At 47.7% G+C, this 19,942-nt stretch overlaps 1 protein-coding gene across 3 annotated transcripts in view; it reads left to right on the top strand.

The window, feature by feature from the left end:
- Positions 1-12,846, top strand: part of Grhl1 (grainyhead like transcription factor 1) — a 43,234-nt gene extending 30,388 nt beyond the window's left edge. For 2 of the 3 annotated variants that reach the window (XM_051205934.1, XM_051205936.1), the window contains exons 10-17: positions 3,594-3,645; positions 3,907-4,046; positions 4,972-5,009; positions 7,026-7,117; positions 7,382-7,467; positions 9,604-9,668; positions 11,199-11,338; positions 11,800-12,693. In XM_051205934.1, the coding sequence (XP_051061891.1) occupies positions 3,594-3,645; positions 3,907-4,046; positions 4,972-5,009; positions 7,026-7,117; positions 7,382-7,467; positions 9,604-9,668; positions 11,199-11,313 (588 nt within the window). In that variant the 3' untranslated portion in view covers positions 11,314-11,338; positions 11,800-12,693. Of the gene's footprint in view, positions 1-3,593; positions 3,646-3,906; positions 4,047-4,971; positions 5,010-7,025; positions 7,118-7,381; positions 7,468-9,603; positions 9,669-11,198; positions 11,339-11,799; positions 12,694-12,762 lie in introns of those variants that run through there. The other variant, XM_051205935.1, reaches the window with a different exon arrangement.
- Positions 12,847-19,942: the final 7,096 nt, after the last annotated feature.

The following is a 19,942-nucleotide window of genomic DNA, read 5'->3' as shown; positions in this document are numbered from 1 at the left end:
CCAGGATATTTGCACTCTTTATAAAACTAGAGAATTTTCAGTTTTATTCAAACATTTTGTTTTTTTCACATCTGATGTTTCTGTTAAATCTGACTAATAATTTCCCTGGGCATTCTTAAGAATTCCTGAGTTCGATTTTTTGAGTGCCATGAAGATTTTTTTCCCCCCTTTCAATAAGACCTCTGCAACCCGGAGCTGCCTCAGCTCTCCGCTGCCTGAGCACCTGCAGCCCTGACTGCCCTGTGCCCCTGCCCCACGAGTTACTTGTTGCCTTTTGATTGCCTTCCACTGGCTCTCAGAGCTCTTGACTAGTCTGATCTCCACTTTCAATCAGAAACTACCAGTAAGTCACTTTGAGGTGTCCTTTGACATATGGACAGTGTGATTCCTTCCTATGGAATCCCTCTCTGTTATGAGCTGCTTGGCTGGTTTGGTAAATGTATTTTCAGAGAAAATGCGGGCAGAGTTTGGATTTCTAACCACTGGGACTTGAGCCGCTGCTTTTCCTATTGTCTCACTGGCCCGTCCTTTTGCTTCTGACAGGCTGTCTTACGTAGCCTGTGCTCACTGTAGAAGCAGCGACGGCCTTGAACTCCTGAGCCTTCTGCTGAGCTTAGGCCTGTGCCACCATCTCACTAACACCTTCTCAGGAGTCAGTCTCCTAACTGCCCTAACAGGCAGCGGGTTCTTCAGGCAAACATTTTTTTGGGATAAGTCCTCCCGTGCCAAGCACATTCCAGCAGGTGATGATGAGAGTACAAAAAGCTTGTGGCTACTTGGTCCCCATACCATCCCAGGACTTCCTTTGACACCGTGCAGCGCCTGAACTGGGAATGAACCCTTCAGCTCTTCTGCGAGAGAAGCTCTTATTTCATGTTACACTCTTGTGCTGGGTGTTAAGGTCCGTCTGTCTGTACAGTCCATCTGTCAGTGGATGCTGCACAGATTATGCCAGTCTATTCTATGCGTAAAATCTTCCTAGCTCTTAGCAAGATTTTCTCTTCCACTGGTTGTGAGCATTTGAGTCTGATGAAGCTGCATGTCCTTGAGTCTGTGGAGCATCTGTGTGTTGATGGCTTTTGCTGGGTTTTGGAGCATGTTTGGCTGTTGTTTATTTAGACATGCCTGCTCCTTCCCCTCAGAGTCTCCAGGTACATCTGCGAAGTGCTTTGAGTTTCACTGATGGCCTGTTGTCATCATTGTTTGGCTTTTCTTACTTCATCCCAGATAGTTCCCACCGTTTCTCCTAGGTTCCCTGATCCTTTGCCCGCTCTGAGCTGATCAACTGAACTCCATCTGTTGGTGTTTTTATCTCTGAAAATTCAAGCTGGACCCCTTTTCCATCATGACTCTGCTCAGCAAGCAGTGGGTTTATCTTTGCTGTTGGGAGTGATGTTATTATTTGTTGGTTTTGGTGGTTCCTGTTGTGGTCTTGGGCAGCAAACATGGGTACTTGTGCACACCAGGCAGATGCTGTCCCACTGAGCCATACCCTCAGCCCAGGCTTAGTTTTTCAATAGCTTTCAAATGATATCGCCAGCTTAATGTCTGTTCCTGATACCCACATCTGGGTCTACGTCCCCTGTTTGATTTCCAAGTCAGTCTGTCTTGCTGGGTATCTAGCCTTGTGTGTTTTGCCTTTCTGGGGCTGCTTCTTCAGGTTTGTGCTCACTCAGTTTCTTGGAAACAGTTAGATTCATTCAGATGTCATCTTATGATCATCGGTGACTCCGGGCTACACTGTGTCAGACCCATCTTATGATCCATAGGGAACTCTGGGCCATACTGTGTCAGACCCATTATTCTGCACTACTGTGCAGGATTTCCTGGGTGTTGGCTCAGTGCCCTATGAGAGGAAAGTTTTTTCCAGTCCAGTTGGTGGGAACAGACAGTATGTTTACCCTGTGTTTGTGTCAGGGTGTGGCTCTCTGTCTGGGGTGTGTTTGGAGTAATCTCTTTGCACCTGTGTACCGTGAAGCTGCGCGGAGCTCTCAGGCTTGAATCTCCTTCGTCTCCCTCCTGTTGTTCAGCTTGGGACTGGGGAGGGAGGTGTCAGGGCTTGCAGATGAAGGGCCTGCCCCCCCTCCTCCTCAGGGGCTGTCAAGGGGCTATCAAACTCCTTGGTTCCTAAGTTAGATTCGGTCCTTTATTTCACAATAGGTTGTGAGTCCAAGTTCCTTGTTACTCTTTGTGGACATGGCCAATAATAAGTTCTGTGTGAGGCCACCTTTGGGGTGGGGGTGCAGATCTATTCAGGATTGGCTAGGGCTATGGGCACTGCCCTGCTTCTCTGTATCAAGGAGTCTGTGTAGCACATAGCAATCATTTTATTTGTGTGTGTGTGTGTGTGTGTGTGTGTGTGTATGCACACACACACACTTATGAGAGGAAGAGGCCAGAGTTTGATGTACTGTCTTCCTCAGTCACTTTTCACAGTATATACTGAGGCAGGATCTCTTTTGAACCCAAATTGCCACTTATTTCAGGCATGCACTATCTCTTTTTGCCCACTGGGATTGTAGGTGGGACTGTGATGCCCATCCACAGTTTACATGGGTGTTGGGGGGGATCAGAATTCTAGTCCTTACCCTTGTACTGAAAGCAATTCTTATAAGCAGGCTGTACATCTCCCATGTTGTACATCTACCATGTGCGTGTACAAGGTGCTAGAACCTTCTAAAGCAGGCAAGAGGTTCTGTGTTGTTTTCAAAGCTGATCCTTATTGTGTAACAAGGCCAAAGATCAATGAGAGGCCCTTCACCAGCTCCTTCCTATCAGGGAGTATATTTGACAGAATGTACGCCAACAGTCCCTGCCTCACTGGGCAGCTGTGAAGTCACCCATCTGCACAGTCCAGAGACAGCATTACTAGACAAAGGAGAATGAGTCAACGTTACATGTTAATGTGTCAAATGGTACCCGGTTTCAGGTCATAGGTTTTACCAGTAAAGTTCTTGTGAATATTTTTGTGGGTTCAGTTGCATGATACCGCCTCTCTGTGTGGTTGATATGCATGGCACAGATAAGTCCTTTTATAGAACACAGAGCACAAAGACCACTAGTGACATTTGTTTTTGTCATTGATACCTGGTTGTGTCTGTCACTCATGGGCATCATGTCTTTAGAGGGAGCCGTTGCTCCCTGTGATGACAGCGGCCACACAGAGACTATTCATAGGGCCACCTTTTCTTTTTGTTTTTGATGGCCCTTTCCTATAAGAAGGGGGAAAGTTACCCACCCCTTTGGCTGGCCCATGTGGTGTGCTAGCAGGTTCTCTCATCTTTGCCTTTAACCCGGCTGCATTTGTTATCAACAGGAATTTTGCTTTATTTATTATTTAAAATGTTCCCTGTGGTTGATTTCATGTAGCTAGGAATGTGTTTAAAAAGTTGTGAAAGTGTTATTAGATATGTTAATTGTAGATAAGTCCATATGACATTTCCACACATGCTTATGATGTCCTTCAGTGAGAGGGATGGGCTTGTACGGGGAAATGGGAGGGGTGGCAAGCCCTTGCGATAGCACTATCTTGCAGAGAGCCTAGTAGTTTCCAGAGGATCTGACGGGCAGGCTCTTGTCTCCTTTGTCTGCAGGGAGCTGAGCGGAAAATCAGGGATGAAGAGCGAAAGCAAAGCAAGAGAAAAGGCAAGAGCCCTGGCCAGTTCCCGGGGGAGTGCCAGCTGGATGGGGGAGAGTACTGCATCAAGGTGTTCACCAGCAGCTGCTGAGGAGGGCAGAGGCTTACCCACAGAACTGCAGGCCAGTGGATGTTGGTTCTAGCTCACTATATAGACCAGGCTGGCCTCCAAGTAACAGAAATGAAGCAGCCTCTGCCTCCCAAATGCTGGGATTAACACAGCCAGCCCATAACTAACCTCTTGGTGGCTTCTGTTTTTGATTCCCCAGTTTCTGATGTTAAAGTGCAGCTGCTTCCCTCACACAAACGGACAGACATCACAGTGTTCAAGCCCTTCCTGGACCTGGATACCCAGCCTGTCCTCTTCATCCCTGACGTGCATTTTACCAACCTGCAGCGGGGCAGTCATGTAGGTACCAGCCTTCCGGGAGAGGCTGCAGGGCCTGGCAAAAAGAAACTCAGACTGCAGTGGTCCCTGACCAATCAGTGAGCTCTCTGGAACTTTCAGTCATGGTGACGTGATACCCATTACAATGGGATGGTAAATGGTGCTGGTCCGAAGATACAGTGCTGAACCTGTCGATCTCAGTTCCACGTGCTTTCTTTCATGTTGTAGCTCATTTAAAGGTGTTGAGAGTAGCATCACATTTGGAGTCTGAGTCTGTGGTCATTGGCATGTGCCATGTACTCTACATGTTAGATGTCATTGGCATGTGCCATGTACTCTACAGCCATGTCTTGGCAACCCATGATAAATTTAAAAGCCTGCTTTGTGGGACAGGAGTTTCAGGAGAGTGTGGCTTTTCTTTTTATACTGAGGTCAGGTAAATTCACAAAAGCGACCCTGCCATGCACTTAGTGGGAAGATTTGTAAGGGACTAATGAATTTTCAGAGGCATTGCCAATACTCTTATTCTAGTGAGAGCTCAGGGCTTTTTCTTTGAAGGGGCTGGCACCAGTGAATGCTTCAGACTTTTGTGATCTGTGTCGTCCACTGGGTGCTATTCCGCTCTCCCACTCTGTTGCAGAAGGAGCCACACACAGTGACTGAAAATGAGTGGGACCTCATTTCACTAAATGTTTACATCAGCCAGCCTCCATCAGGCTTGGTCCATGGGCCACAGAGACCAGCCTCTGAGTCAGCCAAGTTGAAGAGAACTGTAAAAATCTGGTGTTAAAAGATATGACTACAGGATTGTGTCTTTTTAGAGGAATGGTTTAGTATTAGGCTGGTCCCATTCAAAATTATCTCCATTTGGGGACTAATTTACTTATCATCTGAAATATTTGAACAAGTTTGGGAAGCAATCTGAATCTTGTGTTTTTGGTTTTAGGTTCTTTCCATCCCCTCTGAAGAACTGGAAGGTGAAGGGTAAGGCTATGTTTTGCTTTACTCTAATAAACTCAAACTCACCAAAAATGTAGAGATAAGATACAAAGAACTTGTTTTCATCTGCACTATCTGAGCATAAGTTTCTCAACCAGGTGTGGCGACACCCACCTGCCATCCTAGAGCTTGTGAGATGAGACAGGAAGATGTGAGTTCAGGCCATCCTGGACTACACAGTGAGTCCCAGGCCAGGACATCATAGCAAGACCCGTCGGAGCTGACCCCGAGTCCCAGTATTGGGTGTCTGTCTCCCACCAACAAGGACCTTGCTTATATCCCACGATGAGGAAGGGAATGGTAACACCGTATGCAAGGTCAGATACTGTTCAGAGCCTCCCATGGTACTGTGTCTTGAACTACCTCAGTCTAGGACAGCCTGCTTTGACTTAACTTTTGGGGCATCTGCAGTTGAGGCCTCATTGCACACTCCAGATGTATGTATTGGCAGGATTACTTACAGCAACCCTGCCCTCTGATACCTCTTCCCCTTGACACCCTGCTCAGTTTATCTCATTCACTGTGACCACAGTGACCACACGACTAAATCTCTGCTGAGATTTCTTCCCTTTTGTCTACTCTGTGGAGACAGTTGCGCCCTCAAATACCTTGTTCACCCCCAAACTTGCAACTTACTCAGTCCCAGGCTCTGCCCCTCACTTTTTAAGTTGTGACCCATCCCTTCCACTCACAGGGATGGGTTCACTGACTGCCTGTGTTGACACAGGGCTCTTGTCCCTTGGAGCAGCCCCGCTCCTTTTGACTCACTTTTAGTGCTGGGATCTTCCCTGTCTTGCCACAGAACCAGTCTTTAAGAAACGCCAGTTCCCGTAGGGGAGACAGTGTGTAGAACTCAGGACAAGGGACCCTAGATGTCCCTCTGAAGTCTTGATGCTCCTCTCTGTAGCTAGCCTGCTCATTCCCCTGGCCCCCTTACACCACCACAGTCCCCTGCTGTTAGAATATCCACAGCCTGCGCAGACCCCAGCCTGGCTCATCCTTCATGATGGCTTTGGGACTCAGTTTTGAAGGAATACTGGGGTCTGCTTTGGCCATTCCTTTTTCTGCTCACACAAAAGTGCATGGAGATGGAGTGCAGCTACTGCTGGCTTCCTTTGCCTCATTGCGTCCCAGTTTTGTTTTTGGCTTTTGAGACAGGGCTGTACCCTGGCCCAGGCCGGCCTAGGACTCACTGTGTGACCCATCCTGGCATCCAGCTCAGGAGCAGCTCCCACCTCGGGCTTTTGAGTGCTGGAATGCAGGCACAAAGCCCCCACACCTGGCTCTCTTGGTTATTTTTCTGGTTTCCCTCCTCTCTGAGCAGCTCCCGGCCCACGTTTGTTGCCACTAGGCCTGTGCCACCGGGTCCATTAATCGTGTTGCCCCTGGGCCACCTCACCAAGTGCTATTGCCACCGAGGAGCTGAGGCGCCCTGATACTTCTGGGCTTGTTCTGTCCTTCTTTCTATTTCTTCGCTTACCTCCATAGCCTTTCCCCAGCACACATGCTTTGCCAGCTGTGGCTCGGACCTGTGAACTTTCCTCTCAGGCTCCTTTTCCACTTTCCCTTGCTATTTCCATGGAAGCCTTTAGAAGCTACACTGTGGTTGTCATCCACGCCTTCTAATAGACTGTCCTACCTGTGGGCCTGACATTTTAGCCACAACTGTCCACTTGATACAACTTGCAGAGTCTCCTGACCTGTGACATAAAACCCATGACTCCTTAAAGCTGAACGCAGGAGGCAGCCTGCCTGCCTAGGTGTGTCGTGTATCACAGCAGACCTGGCTCTGCCTTCGTGTGCTTATTGTTGAGTTGGTGGAAGTGTGTCAGGCAATGAAGCCCGCCCAGCATGTCATTTGGGTGGCCCAGGCCTCATGAGCCCTCATCCAGCTTGGACCACATAAAGGATGAAGGAGTTTGAGTCTGAAGTGTAGTGACCGCTCATGCAGTTCTCCAGAGTTGAAGGGCATGACCTAACTGTGCTGCGGCTTACCCACAGGTCTGTCTTGAAAAGGGGGCCATTCGGAACCGAAGATGACTTTCTAGTTCCTCCACCTGCTAAGATGACCCGGACAGAAGAACCGAAGAGAGGTGTGTAGATCCCAGTGATAGATAGGAATTCTTAGCTGGCAGTGAGCTCATAAACTTGGCTTCTCTGCCCCCCCCCCTGCATGTTCACCTTTCAGACCACCAAGTTGGGAGGGGGCAGAGTTCAGGGGAAGCTGCAGTTGGGTCTTGGGGCTCACACTGTGGTGGTATATGTTGCTGTCCCTCATGGGACTTAACTAGTACTTGTGGCCGTTTTCATGAATCTCGCTTAGGAGAATTAACTCTTTTCTCCCTGCCCCTACCCAGTACTGCTCTATGTCAGAAAAGAGTCTGAAGAGGTCTTCGATGCCCTGATGCTCAAGTCTCCGTCTTTGAAGGGCTTGATGGAGGCGGTAAGTAGGACACACACCACAGTCCCTCTGTGACAATGAAGTGGCCTCACAGTCACGCTGAAGCATTTTATTAGACAACCCGATTCCTCTGTCATGCTGGAACCTTGACCTCTTTCCCAGCCATCCTTTGTATGCCTGTAGAATTGCATCCATCTGACCTGCCTTGGGCATCCTCGCTTGACTGCAGGTCTGTCTGTCCCTTGTGACCAGCCTGGAGTTGGTAGGTGGATCCCTCTGTCATGTGTGTCCTGTTGAATTCCATTTGTGATGGCCTAGGGGGCAGTTTAACTTTTATATTCTTGATTAAAAGAAAATCCATGTAGCAAACCACATAGAAGTTGACAATAGTAAAATCTTAAAAGTGTCATCCATAAACTAGTGGTTCAGTCAGACTTAAGAGCAATATCTGTAACTTCCAGAACTCTAGAAGCTAGGGCAGAAACATGGGTATTTAAGACAAACCTGTCTCCAAACAAAAACTCCAGCTCCCAGTCTGGCCTGCTCCTCATCAGGGCCCAGTCTGCCCCTGCTCCTTCCTTGCCTTTGCCAACCATGACAGACCTTATCCAGAGTATATCTGAGAGGGTGTAGTTGTGTGACCTGTGATGACCACCAGTCCCAGGAGCTGACACAGGGCTGCACTCAGCTGAGCTCATGTCCCCATGGGGATGTCAGTGGGAGAAGCATGGGAGGACCCAGCACCAGCCCTTACAAACCATAGAAATGTTTATCTCAAAGTGAAATTGGGCTAGAAATATGTCCCTTAGCTCCCTTGGCAATTGCAGTATGATGAACCCACTTAGAAAGTCTTTTAAAAGCAAATGCACAAAAACCTATGTTTTGCTGTGTAGTTCAGGCTGGTCTAGAACTTGCTTATATAGCCCACTCTGGCCTCAAGACTCCCCATTGCTGGGATTTCAGACATGGTTAACACACTTAGCTTTGTCCAGGTGCTGTTGTGGGCATTGGAGCCACGAGAGTAAATGACACAATCCCAAATGGAGTGGTCTGCCCCGATAGGAAGACAGAAGACAATGAAATAGCCAGACATCCACATGTGTCCCAGCATCCCTCCGTGTGACCCTTCCTGCTTAGATTGGCCTCAGCTCAGTGATCTTCCAGCATTAGCCTCCTGGGTGCTGGGATCTCAGGCATGCCCACCATGTTGGCTTTTGCATACTTTAAAGATGGCACAAACTTTTGACTTACACTGTGTGACTTGTCCATGAATCTCAAGGATGAATACATGTCATTCATCAGACCAGCAGCATGAACTGATGTGCACAGAGGCTTCAGTGAGCACAGCTGACAAAGTATTAGCTCCTGGATGGAGCAGAGGCGGCAGAACAAGTCAAGGAGTTGCCACATAAACTAGAGCCACTCTGAACACAAAGCCTCTGAATCACGAAACCAAGCCTTGTCACATGGTCCTATGGATGTTTCTTTCAGACAGTTGGCTTGCTGACATCTGAATTAAGTAGTGGAAACACCATCTTCCCTTGCCCTGCCCACGACATAGTCTGGGTCTTGACATTCAGGCATCTTTTTAAAACAGGAGGCTGAAAGCTGGGCTATGGTGAGGCACGCCTTTAATCCCAGTAATTAGGAAACAGAGGCAGGCAAATCTCTGGAGGCCAACCTGGTCTCCAGAGTGAGTTCCAGGACAGCCAGGGCTACACAGTAAAACCCAATATTGGGGGAGAGGTGGAGCAGGACAGGAGGAATTCCAAATTTGAGGCCAGTTTTAGCCATAGTAAGTCCTTATCTCAAAACACACACACAGGCACACACACACACTCATACACACATGCATGCTGGTAGACTAAAGAGAAGATTCTGTGATTAAGAGCACTGGCTGATCTTCCAGAGGACCTGGGTTCAGTTCTCAGGACTCTTACAATGGTGCACAGCTGTCTATAATTCCAGTCTCCGAGGACCCAGAGGTACCAGGCATTATGTGGCACACAGACACACATGCAGACAAAACACTCTTTCACAGAAATTCAAAATTAGTAAATGTGTCTACACATAAACATAAACAAAAATAAAAAAAAAAAGCTAAAATGGCAAGTTGAATATAATTGTGTGGCTGTTTTTAAAAACTTTGACAACAGCATTCCTATTCTGTTCTTCTAGATCTCAGACAAGTATGATGTCCCCCATGAGAAGATTGGGAAAATATTTAAGAAGTGCAAAAAAGGGTGAGTGAGTAATGACCAGTGTTGTGTGTATCCCCGATGACTGTCGTCCATAGCACTGATGTCACATGGCTTTCATGTGATGCGCAGTCCAGAAGCAGCCATGAAAATTCAGGTGTTAAAGCTTGGCTTTCTGCTTTTATTTGTGTGGGAAGAAGTGGAAGAGTGATTCGGGTCATGCTCTGTAGCCTGGTCTAGCCCTGAACTCACGGCAATTCTCTTGCCTCAGACTCCCCAGTGCATGGAGTGTAGGCATGAGCCATGCCTCACTTTCTTTTCCTTATAAAACTTGAAGATAAGTTTTTTTCTGTCTGGCAGCGGTGAAGCGGCTCCACACTCCAGGGTGTGCAATGAAGCTGACTAAAGATGTCAGGGCCCTCCTTTCCCATCACCAGCCAGGTGTGAGCCTGGACACATCTTCACCACTCACCTACTTTTCATCTCATGTTTTTGAGATGGGTTTTAGTGTTTGTCAGTGAGGTGTCTCAGGCTCAGGAGAGGAAGGGCTTATTCGTGATCATGTGGTTTAGTGGTGTGGAGTTCTGTGGTCCTGTGGTTTGCTGATGTGGAGCTCTGTGGTCCTGTGGTTTGGTGGTGTGGTGCTCCGTGGTCCTGTGGTTTGGTGGTGTGGTGCTCCGTGGTCCTGTGGTTTGGTGGTGTGGTGCTCCGTGGTCCTGTGGTTTGCTGATGCGGAACTGTGACTCAAACCAGTTATGACTGACCCCAAAGCCTTTTCCCTTTCTTCTTGGATATGCCCTACCTTAGGTTGTAATTTCAAGCTATAGAAAATTGCTTCTTGTCCAGAAATTTTTAGTTAGTGTGTGTGCGTGCTTGTGTGTATGACTCAGTGCAGGTCTGAGGTCAGAGGACAACTTTCAGGAGTCAGTTCTTTCCTTCTACCATGTGGATACTGAGGATGGAACACAGATCTCCAGATTTGGCTGCAAGCACCTTTACCTGCTGACTCATCTTGCTGGCTCCAGAATTACGATTTTTAGTTATGTTTTAGTTGAAGTGTTTGTGTTCTTTGGCATGAATAAGTAGAGTATTTGTCTTATTTCTAAATTAAATGCTAATTGGAATTTTCAAGATGAATCTAACAGGAAGGGTTAAGCTTTACTACTTTGTTTAAATGTTGAGGGTGGCTTTCCAGGAAGGTAATAAATAGGTCAGGCAGCTGTGACTCCATGAAGATGAGTTCTACTAATTCTAATGTAGAACAGCCCATATTGAGTACCACTTAGTGTGTGAACATCCAGGCTGGATGTGATAAAATGGGCAGTGTTTTCCTGTCTGCCTCCAGCTTCCATCACTGGGATCCTTAACTCCTTCCCTCCCTACCTGGTTCTCACTAGTCCTTGCCATAGGCACCATGGGGCTCTCTGTTTTCTCTGAATGAGGCAGCCATAGCATGGGAGGGTGTAACAATGTTCCCACAAGTCACAGTCGCCCAACTCCCAGCTAACAAGCAAATCCAAGCCTTGCTGCGCAACCAAGTAGGATGGTGGGGACTCATGTGCTGTTTTTGTTCAGGATCCTGGTGAACATGGACGACAACATTGTGAAACACTACTCCAATGAAGACACCTTCCAGTTGCACATTGAAGAAACTGGTGGGTCGTACAAGCTCACCCTGACAGAGATTTGAGGTGTAGGGTGCGCTCAGCCCCCAGGTATGGAAGCTCCGAGAAAACGTTCCCTAGAACTTACAGTTGGGACAGCTGAGGAGCTGGGGCACCCACCCTGCCAACACCTGGAATATCAGGGAAGGAACCTTTCACATAGGAGATGGCAGTGCGTGTAGCAAGCTGTGTGGCTATTTCCTGTGTGATAGAAATCATGTGTTGCTGTGTTTGAGTTTCTGAGAACCTTGTACTGGATAAAACAGACTGTGGGAACCTTTGGGTTATCTGCTACATTACTTACCAAATCTCAGGAGATCTGCCTATGTCCATGATAGTGGTGGGCTGCTGGCTGGCAAGAGTTGGGAAGGCAATAGCTTGTCTTTGAGGACTCTGTGTTCTTGCCTGGCCTCAATCTAAATCCAGCTGCCTTGAGGAGTGGGCCCAGCCCTGAGCAATAAAGGATTGAGCCCTCTCCCTCCACCTCTCCTCCTCTAATGTTTACTAAATAGGGTGCATTCCTGGAATCCTCCTTGCAACTTCCTTGGACATGTGGACTGCCTTTCTTATGAAGAACCAGAGTGGGTGACAGTGTGAAGTTAGTTCAGTTAAAAGCTGCATTGTATATAAGTGCAATATCTTTTTGAAGGCCTGCATGTAAATGTGTACATACATGTCTGATATAAATATAATATATATATATATGTGGTGTCTGTGTACAGATAGTGGAGGCAAGCAGGAAGATCTACTCTGAAAACCCTCCCCAGAGAAGAGGTTATTTTTGATAATGTGGACCAAGCAGGTAGAATGCATTTTCCCAAACACAAGCAAGTGTTACCTAGCAAAAAGCCGTCTCAAGTGGCAGAGCCGCCTGCTCTTGAGTTGTCACCACCATGGGGGTTTCTGCACCCTGAGTGGAGCTAATGGGGGACTCAGCTGCAGTGACTGTGAGGTGTGTATGCAAGTGTCAGCAAGCTGTGCCCATGCAGTGTCACAACTGTCATTGTGAATCATCGATGCACCCCAAAGTGGGCCGACTTTGGCGAGTACCATGTTTGAGAACTTTGAAGCTTAGCTACGGAGTGCTGACTAGAAAGCTCTTATGGACATACATCACTGCATCAGGGGAATGTTTTGTACACACTTAAATATTTAAAAAATAAAAAACTTTACAATGTAATTTTATAACAAATCCTGTATCAGAAATACAATTGCGGGTCTCTTTAGGTTCAGGGAAGTAGAATAGGTCATTTGTATGAGTAGGATTGTTAGTGGTATACTTAGGTAAAAATATTCTAATGAAGTATGTGAACAAAATACTTGGTTTTCTGAGATATGGGATACGGGTCATATAACATTATTTTATATTTTGTTTTATGAAATAAATTTTACTTGTTTTAATTGTATTATTGAATGTGTTTAAAAAGGGATTGAATTTTATGTCTATTTCACATGGTGTTGGCTCTAGTTTTCAGGGTGAACCCTTCACTCCATCCTTTTCCTCTGTCCCGACTAACCTGGAGTTTGCTATGTAGCCCAGGCTGGCTTCAGACTCAGAGCTCTGCTCCCCAAGTGCAGGGATTAAAGGCATGCACCACCGCAGCCCAGCATTTCTTCAGGCTGCCTTTGAACTGAGATTTCTGCCTCAGCCTCCCCAGCCCTGGGATTACTTGCATGCTTTTAATGAACATGATGCAGTTAATGATACCAACTCCCCTAAAAGATTTCCCATGACGTCTATGTATTTTTCCACCTTAATCCTTAGGCCAGAAGTCCAGCCTGTGCCCACAGCCTGGGCTACTGATGACTTGGTGGCTCAGATCCATCTTGGGGAACAGAGTTGATGGTAGTTACCCCACACGAGCCCTTCCTCCCAGCCCCAGAGCTGCTGTTGGCTCCCTCCTCACTCAGCTCTGACTCAGGCTGAGTGAAAACTAGTGAATGGGGATTGCTAAGAGGTGCCTGAGAGAATGGCTCAGGAAAGGATGGTTTCAAGGGGTCAATAGACCCCAGTTGGGAGGGCATCACAGAGGAAGGTTGGGTGGGCCTTGCCTGTGGAGAACTGGCTGCACCTTGAGAGTGCTGAGGGGATGGGTGGGTCTGTGGTTCAGGGTACTCCAGAAAAGGAGATTGTGACTGTCACCCTGCTGGTGATGTTCTCAACCCACCTGAGGTCATTACCAGTGCAGCCAGCCTTTGATCCTTGACCTTTGCCTTCTGGGGTCAAACCTGATTGTGCTCAGGTCTCCTCTGTCTTGTGCTCATGACCCCTGGCCCCAAATTCCTGTAGTTGCTACCCACTTCAAATACAAATCTCTGCACCAAATACAAATGTCACATCCAAAAAAACAAAGAAAGAAAAAAAAGAAAGAAAATCCTGTCAGCTACCAGAATGAATGTTGCACCTCTATGACAAGGCAATTGGAGGTCTCTAAGATAACCACAGAGAAAGTCCTAAGGCAGAAAAGTTTCTGGAGTGGGCTATCTAACAGAATTAAAATACTGCTGCCTCCACCATCACCATAGTAATGAACACCATAATAATGAACTGTGAATAAGGGATATGGGAAATCTCACCACTGGACCAACTCTTCCTTAAATGCTTCTAATCAAAGAGCTGCGACTCTGACTATGGGACCTCTAGACAACTTGAAAAGCCAAGAAACAGAATGGTGTTTGTTTGGCCTTAAGGGACAAAACAATGGAAGAGAAAGATGTGTTCTGGGTTCCAGAGACCTAGTTGAGGTGCCATGTAGACCCTGGGCTCCTAGGTCTGGGCTGGAAGGACCTGTGTCTCCTACAGCAGCAGATGTCCCTGGCTGGACATCAGACAGAGACCGTCATCCTGTGACTGTGGTACAGCCATGCAGGGTGTCTATTAATGTAAAGACATTGCCTTGGGGATGAGGGACTCTGTACTTTGGAATGTGAACATTTGAGTAGATTGACTAAGCTAAAGAGAGGTAGCCTCCCCACCCACAGTGGTATCCATGGTGGGAATGGAGGTTATACATTGGCTCATCAGTAGCTTTCCACTCTTCAAGGCTGATATGGCTTTGGCTACTGTTGAGTGCCCAATCAACCATGAGCAGAGGCAAGCACTAAACCGTGCTACAACACATCTTTAGTCATAGTAAGGGACAGTGACTCTCACTGGAATTAACACTGTGTTTGCTTCCTTCCTTGGTTAATGATCCTGCTAAAACTACCATCTGCACACTTACAGAGTGCCCTATCCACCATCATGATGTTCCACAGCAATGCCTCTGATCAAAATTCTCCACAAACAGGAGTCTTCAGTGAGCCCATGCTCCGAGAATTCTCAGGTCTTGCATGTTCCTCATGTCCCAAGGGCTGCCTTAATAGAATTATGTGTGGAGTGTCCCTTTGGTTACAAGGCCACCTAGTCCTTATGGCATCCAGGAGTCAACAGGTGAAGTGGCAATGGTACTGCTGCGACCCCTCCCACCCCCAGAAAAACCGCTTTCTGTCCAGTCATGGTGGCACATGCCTGTAATCACAACACTTGGGAGGTGGGCAGGTCAGAAGTTGGTCAGCCTCCGGGACATGGATAGTCATGCCTCTGCTACAAGACCCTGTCTCAAAATAGAGAACGAGGAGCTGGAGAGGCAGTCATCAGTTAGAGTGTGCACTGATTGAGGATGCAAGTTCGGGTCCCAGCACCCACACTGGTTTTTACAACCACTTGTAAACCTCTGCTAGCCTCTTCAGGTGCTTACGCTGGTAGAAACCAGGACCAGCAGCCCAGGGGTGGGACCCCCCCGCGATCAATCACTAATTAAGAAAACTCCCTATAGCTATGTCTTGTGGAGGCTTTTGCTCAATTGAGGCTCCCTCCTTTCAGATAACTCTAGCTTGTGTCAAGTTGACATAAGACTAGCCAGTACACATGGAGAAACTGGACAGCTGTGTGGCAGATAGAAGGAGGAGGAAGTATGGAACATGGGGTGGGGTGTCACTTAGGGAGCAGCTTCCTGCTGAGTCCTGTGATTCAATCAGTGGTTAACACCAGCTTGATGGAGCCAGAATGATGAACTGGCTTTCTCATCACAATGATAAAACACTCAGCTAACCAACTTGGGGATGAAGATACCTTGTGACTCACATTTGAGAGGGTGCAGTCCATCATGGTGAGAAAGGCATGGCTGCAGGAATCTGCTCACTCCTAGAAGGTTCTAGAAGCTGAAGTAGGAATGCTGGCTTTCTCTTCCTTTGTACTAAGAGACTCAGACCATGGATGGAGCTGCCACAATCAGGACAGTTCTTTCCCGCTGCGCTAATACCCCTTGAAAATGTCCTCACAGACATGCCTAGATGTGATTCACTTCATTAATGCCATATGTGGTCCCTCATCCAGTCAAAGTGGCCATTAAAATTAACCATGATAAAGGCCCAGACTCTCCAGGAGGGAATGGGTGCTTTACAATGTTGAGATACATGGTTCAGTCAGAGCAAATACAGAACACATAAAAGGTAGATTGTAAAGCCAGCTACCACCTTCAGCCAGTCACGAAAGTAAGGATTGTGACAGTAGTAATTCCTCTTTGTTATAAGTACAGCTGTGCATAGGCCCATGCATGATGCAAATCTTTGTTTTCTCTTCGTGCTTATTCCCTTCCCATGCAGTGTAAGCTATAGACTTTTATCAGTATGTGAGAATTGCACTTTCGAATCACAGTATTTTAAGTTGTGGGTTATTAAGAGTATACAGCGCTCCTCGGGGAGAGGATTGGGGTGTTTGGGGCTGTATGAGAAGAGGCACATCTATGGAGATGAAGTATGTTTTAGGGTAATAAGTGTGGGTACTAAAAGGACGAAAGGGTGGGAAGAGGCTAAGAATCCCCAGGAATCTAGCAAAACATCACTTCTGGCAGCCTCTGTGAAATTGTTTCTTGAAGAGATGGGCATTGGGGATATGGTGGCACATACCTGTGGTCCCAGCACTTGGAAGTTAAGAAGCTCAGCAGTTCAAGGCCAGCCTTGGTACACAGTGAGTTCAAGGCCAATTTGGACTACATGAGACTTTCACTGCACTGCAACAGGAAATACATCTGTAGCAGCCTTTGAATTTGTGGACCAACGAGGGAGATACCACTCACCAGCCTGGACTTGCACCAGCCAACACTTTGGGAGCCTGATTAGAATGAGGTAAAGGAAGGAGTGAGCCATTCTCCCTTCTTAGGCTGGTGTATCCCTTTTTCCTGGCCTCAGATACCACACTACTCTACTGCTCTGGCTTTCCCACCCATCCCCCACCTCCCTGCTCACCCATCTCCCACCCTTCCCCCCCCCCCGCCCCCATACAGTCTCAGGTCTCCAGACTGAGCCTGCTTTAGCTCCCCTGGGTCTCCAGTAAGCAAATGAGCCTTAGGTGTTAGTAGATGTTCTCTGCCCGGATAATCCTGTGGTCCCCACCCTTACTTCCCCGTGTGTGTGTGTGTGTGTGTGTGTGTGTGTGTGTGTGTGTGTGTGAGAGAGAGAGAGAGAGAGAGAGAGAGAGAGAGAGAGAGAGAGACAGAGAGACAGGGAGAAGGGGGAGGGAGAGAGAGCATTAAAGAGACAATGGAAGATAATATATATGGTTATATGGAGACACAGGGCCATCCTCTGCCCACTTTCTAGCCATCACCCAGATGGGATTATTCCCTCTCACAGAGGGGGTGGGGAAGTCATAAGACCTCACCTGAGTATCTAGCTGTTCCATATTACATGACCTTGGGTGGAGCTAGAGTGTATAGTAAGAGGAGGCTCCATCGATGCAGGTATGGAAAAGCTGCCACCTTGCTGGATGAAGACCTCTAGTGTGGCATCCTGTAAGAGGAGCACCTCACTCCTGTAAGAGGAGCACCCTCACTCCTATAAGAAACCCTTCCCCAGTGCTCTGTAAGGAAGCCCAATAAACACAGACTGAACTCTGGTGGATGTGATTGGGGCCTTAGGAGAAAGACATTGTTTATGTCTCCCCTATGGAAGGACTTTTTATCAACAAGAGATTGTTTGCACATGCGCATGGATAGCTTGTCTGGTTATCAATTGATCCACTACTGGTATCTATCGTCTGTCCCTATCCATTATATAGCTCCTGCTCACACTGTTTCTCAGGAGCATTGGAAGTCACAGAGGTCTCATTTTCAGATGAACAGCCCACCTTCCTACTTTCTAGCCTAGACCCTATGCTCAAGGCAGATGCTGCGTGTGCTCATGCTACCAGGGGCTTGGCCCTGGTTGCCACAGCCCTGGTCTGGACTCCTGGGCTCTCAGATCCCTGAGTTGCTATAGTTCACTCCCAACAGGCTGGACCTGACCTCCCCCACCATGTCAGTGTCATACGTGGGTGTAGTGACAGAGTGGACTTTTGCACAGCTGTACCCAGCAGCCTGCACTGGTGCAGGTACCGGGGGCCCACACAGAATACTGCAGGCTGGATCATGACTCTGGAGGACAGCAGTGCTCCTGAGGCCAGCAGCCTCTATCCAGGAAATCCCCAGGGGGGGAGAGAGAAGCCTGTGCCTATTATCAACTCTGCCTTAGAGTCTAGAAACAAAGTATGGTTGGATAAGGTCATCGTCTCCATTTCCCCAGGGCTCATACTTGTCACACAGCCACAGACAAGGCTGTCATCTCTTCATCCCCAGAGCCTTCTTGGGAAGATGAAGAGCTCTTTTCAGTGTCTACCCTCTCCTGATAGCTGGCTCCTTTTCTGTTTTTACTCTGTGGGAGCCCTCCCTCCAAGCAGCAGATGCCCAGCCCAATAAATATGCCCAACATCCCTCTGTGTCTCAACACCCCTCCCCTGCTGCTGCCATAACTCCTTGGCTAGCTGCTAGGGTGACTTAAAAATCCTCCCCAGCCTGTCTCTCAACCTGGCAGCCATGTTCAAGCAGCTTTCAAAGGGTGAATAATTAGGAGGAAAATGCCAAGGAGCTCTGGGCATCCAGACAGGCTGTTGATAAGGCTGGGGAGGTGGCTAAGTTGATAAAGTATGCATTTACCTTGTAAGCATGAGGACCAGAGTTTGGATCCTTGGGAGTTCTGGGACTTGTGCCTGTAATCCCAGCACTGGGAAGGCAGAGACCCAAGGATCCTGATGCTTGCTGGCTAGCCAGTCTAGCTGCATAGGAGATCTCCTGGTTCAGTGAGACCCTGTCCCCAAATGAAAGATGGGTACCGCAAGTACACACAGACACACACGCACCCTGCTGTGGATGAAATGTTACTGTCATAACCATCATTTTTTTTAGATGTTTTCCTTTATTTCTTTTACGTTTTAAAGAATGTTGTTGTGCCTTTGTGTATGCACATGTGTGGATGTGTGTGTTCATGTGCCACAGTTACATGTGGAGGTCAACTTGCAGGAGTCCCAAGTCTCCTACCAGGGGATCCAGAATAGAACTCAGGTTGTTAAGGCTGTGTAGCAAGTGCTTTGAACTCACTGTGCTGTCTCACTGGCCCTCTTTGAACTCATTTAAAGTAATTACTTAAAGCATTGTCTAATTAGCCCCATGTCTGGGAAAGCTCGAGCTCCGTCCCTAATGTTTCCAGCCTGTGTGGGGGCATGCTTTCTCATTTCTTTTCATATTATGTTTCTTTCTTCATACTGAGCCCTTTAGGTTGTAATATGGTGTGTCACCGCTAGAATGAGATCTCCCCTTTGCTCAGTGTTGCCGCATCACTTTGCCAAGTGGCTTTTCCAAGCTGCCTGTGTGCCGTGCCCATTCCATGTGCTGGATCTTTGCCCACTAGCTTGGTGGTGGCCTTCAGTTAGACACCAGAGTTTCCCAGTCTTTGCCAAGGGGTTCTCTGGGGAGCGGAGCTCACTGTCACATGGGCAAGCTGTTGGCAACTTCGCTTAGCCTTCACTTTCTCCTTGCTCAGGGCCAGAAGGTCAGCTAGAGGTGGGACCTCAGCCCCCCCTCCCCACACCACCCCACCCCCCTCCTGAGCATGTGCCTTTGTGAATGTGTGTGGCTTCCCAAGTCCCCAGACCATGGTTGAGCTTTGCAAAGCACCATGCCCCATTCATTGTCCAGTGTCACCTTTTTAGCTTGTACATGTGAATATGGTGTGTGTGGGGGGGGGTTGAATGTATGGGGGCACCCATGTGAGGGTGGTACATGTACACCTGTGCCTTGTATATGTAGAGGCCAGAAGTTGATAACATGTCTTTATCAATAGCTCTCTACCTTGTACACTAGAGCAAAGTCTCTTACTTGAATCTAGAATTTGCTGTTTGAGGTATTATATTAGCTAGCCAACATGCTCCCAGGACTCCCTGTGTTTTCTTCCTGAGCCCTGGGGTTACAGTGGGTGTTGAGTATCTGAACTCTGGTCCTCAAGCTTGCATGACAAGTGTGCTGACTCACTGAACCATCTTGTTCCCTTTTAAGCTCCTTGGTTAGCCTATTGTCTGCTGTCTTAGTCATGAAATCAAGCTACTTCAAAACATTTTTTAACAAAGGTCCCTTGGGGAATACTGGGTGACCTTCAAGTTGGTTCAAGCAAAAGCAGTCTTGTAAATAGGATTTCCAGAGAACCACCAACAGGTCAGATGATAACTGTTCCCCCAAACAGAGGTTCTCTTGGAGTTTCAGCCCATCCTTCTCACTGTGGTAGCTAGCTGAGCCCTCAGGGAGT

The sequence above is a fragment of the Phodopus roborovskii genome, unplaced genomic scaffold (genome assembly GCF_943737965.1).
Source record: "Phodopus roborovskii unplaced genomic scaffold, PHOROB, whole genome shotgun sequence".
Lineage (NCBI taxonomy): Eukaryota > Metazoa > Chordata > Mammalia > Rodentia > Cricetidae > Phodopus > Phodopus roborovskii.
This window is presented reverse-complemented; position numbering and strand designations above follow the sequence as displayed.